Here is a 9651-nt window from a genome sequence, read left to right as displayed (position 1 = left end):
GTATCTGCTCATCAACCCCTCCCTTTCTTGTTCCATCTATCATCCATCAGCGTATTATCACCCCCGCCTCCCCAATCAAACTATTGGCAATATTTCTTCTTTTCAGTTCTGATGAAGGGCTCAATTAAAATGTCGACTTGCATATTTTGCCTCCATAAATGTGGTTTGAACTACCAGTTCTGAATTATGTTCCAAGTCTCTTCCGTTGCTTTTCCATCTGCAGTAGTATTTTTCATTGAACCAGTATTATATCCAACTTAAACAGATTCTAAGCATCATTTATTTACTTTATTTATTCATTTTAAAATAAATGATGATACTAACCCAATGATTTGCCATTTCTTGGCAACTTCATAAGTAATTTTACCACAGTCCTGGGTCATTAACATTGATTGTCTACATCATGGTAACTACACTGTTCCTTAGCTCAGCCATTTTAATTTTTACCTGAATTGGCACAGAACATAATTGTGCATATACAGACGAACATGCTGTTTTAATGGTCTCCTCAACATAAGCACTTGAATAAATCGAGTTGATAATATATAGTATATGTTACAAATGATTAGATACAGTAAAATTGTACACCAACATTATACTGTTGCATCTTTGCTTCAGTCACTGTAATACATCCTGCTCGGAACCAGACTGGCCCAATGTAAATTATCATTGACCTTTTGATTCTTCATATATGACTGGATATTTAAACCACTCTGATCTGCTTATTAGAGATGTATTAAAACAAAGTTGTAAGCAATTAAGATTGATTTTGAAATACAACATTGTAAAGTGTTAACATGAGGTATTTTTAAAAATCATTTTAAGATACTTCACTAAATATCTTGAGGTTCTGGACTTGTGGGGTTGCCAAGGAAGCTATTTCCCTTATATTCAAACTACATGTTTAAATAATTTCTACTAAGGTCAGGAAATTTATCAGGAAGTGTCTGAATATCAAGGGTAAAATTCAACTAATTCTGTGGTGCATAGAGTTCAACATCCATCTTGATCAGAATAAACCAGGGAAAAGTACCCAAGTATCTCTAAGAGCTGCCAGTTGTGTCACGCTGAGAGCAAATAGACTGGAATAATATACTTGGCAATCAGCTGTTAGGAAAGAAAACTTTCACAGTATTGTTGTACATGGTGTTGCTCAGTTCACGCATATCTTCTTCTCGTACAGCAGCCATTATCTCCAATATTTGACTATTAAGGAAAAAATTTAGAGACTTGTTAATTTGAAAAGCAATACATTTCTAAATCTATATACATAAATCTTGTTCTTGAATGAATCTTAACAGTAGTAGTGAGGTCGGAGATGGTATTAAACAGGAAATTAGAAATGTGTGCAATAAAGGAACAGCAGTTATAATGGGTGACTTCAATCTACATGTAGACTGGGTGAACCAAATTGGTAAAGGTGCTGAGGAAGAGGATTTCTTGGAATGTATGCGGGATGGTTTTTTGAACCAACATGTCGAGGAACCAACTAGAGAGCAGGCTATTCTGGATTGGGTTTTGAGCAATGAGGAAGGGTTAATTAGCGATCTTGTCGTGAGAGGCCCCTTGGGTAAGAGTGACCATAATATGGTGGAATTCTTCATTAATATGGAGAGTGACATAGTTAATTCAGAAACAAAGGTTCTGAACTTAAAGAGGGGTAACTTTGAAGGTATGAGACGTGAATTAGCTAAGATAGACTGGCAAATGACACTTAAAGGATTGACGGTGGATATGCAATGGCAAGCATTTAAAGGTTGCATGGATGAACTACAACAATTGTTCATCCCAGTTTGGCAAAAGAATAAATCAAGGAAGGTAGTGAACCCGTGGCTGACAAGAGAAATTAGGGATAGTATCAATTCCAAAGAAGTAGCATACAAATTAGCCAGAGAAAGTGGCTCACCTGAGGACTGGGAGAAATTCAGAGTTCAGCAGAGGAGGACAAAGGGCTTAATTAGGAAGGGGAAAAAGATTATGAGAGAAAACTGGCGGGGAACATAAAAACGGACTGTAAAAGCTTTTATAGATATGTAAAAAGGAAAAGACTGGTAAAGACAAATGTAGGTCTCCTGCAGACAGAAACAGGTGAATTGATTATGGGGAGCAAGGACATGGCAGACCAATTGAATAATTACTTTGGTTCTGTCTTCACTAAGGAGGACATAAACAATCTTCCAGAAATAGTAAGGGACAGAGGGTCCAGTGAGATGGAGGAACTGAGTGAAATACATGTTAGTAGGGAAGTGGTGTTAGGTAAATTGAAGGGATTGAAGGCAGATAAATCCCCAGGGCCAGATGGTCTGCATCCTAGAGTGCTTAAGGAAGTAGCCCAAGAAATAGTGGATGCATTAGTGTTAATTTTTCAAAACTCGTTAGATTCTGGACTAGTTCCTGAGGATTGGAGGGTGGCTAATGTAACCCCACTTTTTAAAAAAGGAGGGAGAGAGAAACCGGGGAATTATAGACCGGTTAGCCTAACGTCGGTGGTGGGGAAACTGCTGGAGTCAGTTATCAAGGATGTGATAACAGCACATTTGGAAAGCGGTGAAATCATCGGACAAAGTCAGCATGGATTTGTGAAAGGAAAATCATGTCTGACGAATCTCATAGAATTTTTTGAGGATGTAACTAGTAGAGTGGATAGGGGAGAAGCAGTGGATGTGGTATATTTGGATTTTCAAAAGGCTTTTGACAAGGTCCCACACAGGAGATTATTGTGCAAACTTAAAGCACACGGTATTGGGGGTAAGGTATTGGTGTGGGTGGAGAATTGGTTAGCAGACAGGAAGCAAAGAGTGGGAATAAACAGGACCTTTTCAGAATGGCAGGCGGTGACTAGTGGGGTACCGCAAGGCTCAGTGCTGGGACCCCAGTTGTTTACAATATATATTAATGACTTGGATGAGGGAATTAAATGCAGCATCTCCAAATTTGCGGATGACACGAAGCTGGGTGGCAGTGTTAGCAGTGAGGAGGATGCTAAGAGGATGCAGGGTGGCTTGGATAGGTTAGGTGAGTGGGCAAACTCATGGCAGATGCAAGTTAATGTGGATAAATGTGAAGTTATCCACTTTGGTGGCAAAAATAGGAAAACAGATTATTATCTGAATGATGGCCGATTAGGAAAAGGGGAGGTGCAACGAGACCTGGGTGTCATTATACACCAGTCACTGAAAGTGAGTATGCAGGTACAGCAGGCGGTGAAAAAGGCGAATGGTATGCTGGCATTTATAGCGAGAGGATTCGAGTACAGGAGCAGGGAGGTACTACTGCAGTTGTACAAGGTCTTGGTGAGACCACACCTGGAGTATTGTGTGCAGTTTTGGTCCACTAATCTGAGGAAAGACATCCTTGCCATAGAGGGAGTACAAAGAAGGTTCACCAGATTGATTCCTGGGATGGCCGGACTTTCATATGAAGAAAGACTGGATGAACTAGGCTTGTACTCGTTGGAATTTAGAAGATTGAGGGGGGATCTGATTGAAACGTATAAGATCCTAAAGGGATTGGACAGGCTAGATGCAGGAAGATTGTTCCCGATGTTGGGCAAGTCCAGAACGAGGGGTCACAGTTTGAGGATAGAGGGGAAGCCTTTTAGGACCGAGATTAGGAAAAACTTCTTCACACAGAGAGTGGTGAATCTGTGGAATTCTCTGCCACAGGAAACTGTTGAGGCCAGTTCATTGGCTATGTTTAAGAGGGAGTTAGATATGGCCCTTGTGGCTACAGGGGTCAGGGGGTATGGAGGGAAGGCTGGGGCGGGGTTCTGAGTTGGATGATCAGCCATGATCATAATAAATGGCAGTGCAGGCTCGAAGGGCCGAATGGCCTACTCCTGCACCTATTTTCTATGTTTCTATGTTAAGAGCTGCTGTAATGTTTTATGAAACATTTTCCAGTTTGTGTGATGTTTTAGAAAATTTGCTTTTATCATAACTATATTCTATTTTATGACCTTACACAATTTTGGTCTCTTGCAGATTCTAGTTTTCTTTCTAACAGTCCTTTTGAACTACATGGAATAGTCCACCTCAGCTGGTTTTAAAGAGTTTCATGATAAATGTAATGTGCTGTAAGGTTTCACTGCTAATGTAATAGCCTCTGTACTATTTCACTGTTAAGCTAATGGTTTCTCTGTAGCAGCAATGTTTGGGTTATGACTAGAGATAACAGGGCCTCGGAATGTGGGCTATCCAATGAGAGGCATGTTGTTTTCTTGTGGGTCTGGGAGCAGATATTTTGTGGTCTTTTGTCAGCGAGAGATGAAGAGTGAAGATGCAAGTGGAACTGGAACGAGTTAGAAGACCTGTTCAAGGAGTGGGCTCAGAGCGAGGGTCCAACGGCGCTCGGAGGTCGAGGGGGAACGAATGGACGAATCCGTGAGCTCCTACGTGTGCATTAGACGGTTTCATTAAAATGGGCCCTTTTTCTTTTTATTTTCTTTACTAACCCCATAGTCAGATTAAGATTTCCAAAGTTCAATCGTTAAATTGCATATGGTGTACTATCTGACATTTTGCAGTTTGGATTTGTAACCAGGCAACACATCATGCAGCATCCACACAAACAAGATTTCTCAGTTTGGCGGGGCCAGAGGCTGTCTTTTCCCTAGACAAACGCATGCTGGCCGAACCTAAGGGTTACAATTGTGGGGGCTCGTCCGGGATTGATTCAGTTGCATGCTGTGTGATTGCCCTGAGCACTGAACCAATGGGTTGCGTATTTAAGTCTGTGTTGGTACGGATGCTGCTGGGGTGGAGCGGTGGTGTGCCTCCATGGGGTTCCTGGCAACTAATGCATGCGTGTTGAGTAGGGTGGACATTCGTACCCCTGATAAATTGTTAATTCAATTTTTGAGTATTGTTAAAACTGTTGGCAAAATTGAGGTTAGAGTGCAGAGATTTGATAAAATGGCAGGCTCAGACCTTGTTTTAGTTCAGACTAGCGCTGACGTAACAGCGGTGGAACTGCCCACTTCTATCTGTGCCCCATGGCCTGTCTGTACTGTCAAGGAAGAGGGGAATGTAGCACAGCGGGCCAAGTCACAAGTCGGGCTTCTCATAGCCGGGGGTGGAGACTTCAAAGACAGGGTTCTATCGTTTCTGAGGAGTGAGGGGAAGGAGTGGTCAGATTTGGAATGCCTAATCAGTCCCTGGTTCCCAGTGAAAAGTGAGAATTCAGAGGTAGTATCCACCCTTGCCTCTCTAGCGAATAAATGGAAAAATGCCCAGGTTCAAAGTCCCTGCTATGGTAGGCTCCGCCTATTCTCTGGAATAACGCCCACCCCTAAAGGGGAAGAGGGGTATGAGACTTGGGTGGAGCAGCCCTCTCAGTTGTTAAATGAGTGGTAGTGCTCTGATGACATAAAGTGACAGAGATTGGTTGAGAATGAGTAGGCGGGCTACTGACGTGGCAAGAGCTGTGAAAACACGCCAACCTTTAGCTAACCATGCCGATTATTTGGGTGCATTGGAGAGCACCTTTGGTACGACAGGGAGCTGGAGCTTATAGTGGGGTTTCAGAACATGCGACAGGAGAAGGTGGGGAGAAGTTTTCTGCTTACATTTTTCAGCTAGAGAGGCAACTAAATTGCTTGTGGTGCAGAGGGGTCGTTCAGCTGGCTGAAGTGGATCAGTTAAGAATGGACCAGGTAGCCAAGGGTACCCAGTCCCAGGACCTGATTGCTTGGGGTCTCTAACTGGCTCGTAAAACGTGACCCCCATCCCCTCTTCAGTTGAGCTGATTAGAGATGTACGGGAAGAGGAGAATGTGTCGGAAGCTCGGGAGGGCTCCGTCAGCATGGTACAGTCCTCGGAGGTAGCCCCTTGTGGTGAAGTGACCACGGATAGCCTGCCTCAGGGAGCAGTAGAAGAGATTGTGGCAGAGTTGAGAACTGAGATGTCTCAGCTGTTATCAGTGGGTGTTACCCCCCCGCCCCATATGATGGAGCTGATTTGGGGGGGGGGGGCGCGGATCCCCTAAGGGGACGAACAATGTGGAGGGCTGTCAGTGTCATGCAAGAAGCAGAGTGAGCCCCTGGGTACCTAAGGAGAGAGAGTCATTGGGAAAACTTAGAGGAGACCCAGTGAGGGAACAGTCTGGTGTCTCTGGGGGAACACGTTCCCAGCAATGCAGCAAGGAACTCCTGAAAGCGAAAGACCCATTCCTGAAAGCTTAGTAGGACCATGCTCCAGTGTATCACTACGGATAGAGGGAATTTATGCTAAAGCCATACTCGACACCGGGTCGCAGGTCACATTGTTGTACCGTTCATTTTACAACTGGTATCTGAAGCATTTACCATTGACACCATTCAGGGTACTGCAGATTTGGGGTCTCAGTGCTGGTGATTATCCCTACGACAGTTATTTGTCAGTGAAGCTGATATATTAGTGCTTGTTTGTCCGGACCCCACTGAGAAGAGTGGCGTTTCAATTCTGGCAGGGACCAACACCCCTCTTGTGATGAGGCTCATGAGAAAACTGGTGAGAGCTTTCTGGGAACATTGTCCATGCACCCGGTGTTTTGAGCTGCTTTTGAGGAAGTGCGTGGCTGCATTGGGCCGGATACCAAATTTCGACGAGGGACTGTGTGGTTCACCCAGTCAAAGCCAATGGTGGTATGGCCTGGGGAAGTAGCAAGAGTGATGCAGACCCCCAAATTTCCTGGAGGTCCCCTTAATGGATGCTCCAGAAGACCACGAGGGGGAGTCAGGATTTCCTGCTGGGGTAGTGGTGAGGCCTGAACTGCAGAAGCCCTCGGTTGTACAGGTGAGTAAGATGGCAGTGATTGTCAGGAACACTACAAAGAGGAAGGTCACCTTCAAGCGGGGAATGCCCCTTGCACATCTGAACCTGGCGTCGGTAACGTCTAGTGTCCCTCCGAGACAAGCCGGGGAGAAACCATTGGAAAAAGGGGGAAAGTTGACTGCTGGGTCATTCAACTTTGGGGAATCCCTGATTCCTGCGGGCTGGAAAAGGTGGTTGGTAGAAAAGCTGCTGAAGCTAAGTCTTTTCCATTGACGAGGTTGATGTGGGTTGTTCTAAGAGCACTCATTATACTATCTGGGTGACAGAGGATACCCTGTTTAGAGAGAGGTCGAGGAGACCAGCCCCTGCAGGTGGAAGACACTCAGCAACATTTGTGGAAGTTGAAGGAAGCTGGGATCATCACCAAGTCCCGAAAAACCCTATGCGTCCCCAATAGTAGTGGCATGAAAGAAGAAAGGGAAGGTATAAATGTGTGTGGACTATAGGACTCTGAACAGGTGCACCGTCCCTGACCAGTATATGGTCTTGAGGTCTAAAGACGCTCTGGCCTGTCTGAGTGGTGCAAAGTGGTTCAGTGTGTTGGACTTGAGGAGTGGAGATTACCACATCCTCATAAGTTAGGTTGACAAAGAGAAGACAGCATTTATATGGATATTTTCCAGTTTGAAAGGATGCCCCAGGGTATGTCGGGAGCCCCTGCAACCTTCCAGTGGGTCATGGAGAAGACAGTGGGGGATATGAACTTGCTTGAGGTATTGGTGTATCTGGATGACCTCATCGTGTTTGTATCCACATTGGAAGAACATGAAGTGAGGCTACTGAAGGTGCTGGGCTGCCTGAAAGCTGAAGGGTTAAAACTTTCCTTGGACAAGTGCCTGTTCTGCCAAATGTCTGTTAGCTATGTTGGGCACATAGTCTCACAGTAGGGAGTAGCTACTTCTCTAAGATAGAGGCAGTGACCACTTGGCCAAAACCCCAGACTGTGAGCGCTCTGCACTCGTTCCTCGGGTTCTGTGCTTACTATCAGAGGTTCTTGAAAGGCTACGCGAAAGTGAGTCACCTGTTGAATCAGCTTCTATGTGGTTACCCTCCCTTGAGAAAGAAAGGAAGGGGGGGAAAAGACAGAAGGGTGGAGAGTATCTTAGCCCGTCGGAGCCCTTTGGACTGAGGTGGGATGCAAAATGTGAGGAGGCTTTTCAGTCGCTGAAGAAGCTGCTGACCCAGGTGCTGGTGCTGGCTTTTGCAGACCCCCAATTGCTGTATGTACTGCACACGATTGCCAGGGATTAGGGCACCGGGTTGAGACCTGTTGCATTTGTCAGCTGGAGTCTGTCGCCCTCCGAGGAAAAACTATCCCACACACAAGTCGGAATTTCTGGCGTTGAAATGGGTGGTGGAAGATAAGCTGAGTGACTACCTCTATGGAGCCAAGTTTGAGGTGAGGATGGCCAACCTATCATGACCTCGGCGAAACTGGATGCCACAGCCCATCGGTGGTTGGTGGCATTCTCTGCCTATGATTTCAGCCTGAAGTACCGGCTAGGAAGCAGGAACATGATGCTGATGCTTTGTCCCGACGGGCGCATTAGGGACTGGACAGAGACGAGGAGTTCCTGCACCGGGGGTGAAGGCCATGTGTCAGTTTGCCATCACTGTGAAGGCAGAGGGAAATCGGGCAGGACTGAGTGGTGGATCAGTTGGGGGCTTCCGATGATGCCATTCCCCAAGTTTACTGAAACCTGACTGCTCTGAAGACAAATTAGCTGCCAGAACTGAGTTCTGGGGAAGTGGCAGCTGCTCAACGAGAAGACCCAGGCATCGATATCATTTGGTCAACGGTTGAAAAAGGAGATGAGTTTCAGGCAGAGAAGATGAAACATGTGGCGGTGCCTCGATTACTGAGAGAATGGCCTCGGTTGGAGTTGCAGAACCAGATCCTATACCGGGTCACGTCACCCCACCCCCGGACCGACCTCGCCAGCTGGTTCTGCCAGAGAAGTATCGGAGGATTGCGTTGAAGTTACTTCATGATGATTCTGGACATTTGGGGGTTGAAGAGACCTATGGATTGCTCAGAGACCAGTTTTACTGGCCCTGAATGAAGTCCGAAGTCAAAGAATACCGTAAGTCATGAATTCGATGCATACAGCGGAAGATGCTGCCTACGCGGGCAGCTTCCTTGTCCCACTTGCAAAGTGCAGGGTCCCTGGACCTGATGTGTATGAACTTCTTGTCAATAGAGTCCAATTCCAGCAACACGGCAAATATCTTAGTCAGGATGGACCACTACACCAGATATGCGCAGGCTTTTCCTACCAAGGACCAGAGGGCGTCTATGATGGCAAAAGTGTTATGGGAGAAGTATCTAATTTATTATGGGCTTTCCAGGCCGATACATAGTGATCAGGATGGGATTTCAAGAGCAGACTCATCCATGAATTACTGGGCATGCTTGGAGTCGAGAAATCGAGGGCCACGCCCTATCATCTGCAGGGTGATCCCCAGCCCAAGAGCTTTAATTGGACCTTGCTAGACATGCTCAGGACCTTGGAGATCAGCAAGAAGAGTAGGTGCAGTCAACATATTGGGCATCTGGTTCACAGTTACAACTGTACTCGAAATGAAGCCACTGGGTACTCACCATATTATCTGAGGTTTGGGCGCGAGGCGAGGTTGCCCATTGACCTTTGTTTTGAGACTGACGAGGGTGACTTACCACCGATGACTTATCTGAAAGTATGTGTCTGACATGAGAAGAGAGCTGAAAAGGGCTTATGAATTAGCTGAGGTTGCGGCTGTCAAGCAGAATCAAGGAAATAGGAGGTATGATCAAAAGGTGAGGTTCTCCCAACTCCTGCTGGGAGACCGGGTCCTCATA

The 9651-nt window shown here is 45.8% G+C and overlaps 1 protein-coding gene across 2 annotated transcripts in view; it reads right to left on the bottom strand.

Moving 5' to 3' along the window:
• Positions 1-296: 296 nt before the first annotated feature.
• tatdn1 (TatD DNase domain containing 1) overlaps positions 297-9651 on the bottom strand; it is a 104858-nt gene continuing 95503 nt past the window's right edge. For both annotated transcript variants that reach the window (XM_063062914.1, XM_063062923.1), the window contains one exon: positions 297-1206. In XM_063062914.1, the coding sequence (XP_062918984.1) occupies positions 1104-1206 (103 nt within the window). In that variant the 3' untranslated portion in view covers positions 297-1103. The remainder of the gene's footprint in view (positions 1207-9651) is intronic.

Source organism: Mobula hypostoma, chromosome 1, assembly GCF_963921235.1.
Source record: "Mobula hypostoma chromosome 1, sMobHyp1.1, whole genome shotgun sequence".
Lineage (NCBI taxonomy): Eukaryota > Metazoa > Chordata > Chondrichthyes > Myliobatiformes > Myliobatidae > Mobula > Mobula hypostoma.
This window is presented reverse-complemented; position numbering and strand designations above follow the sequence as displayed.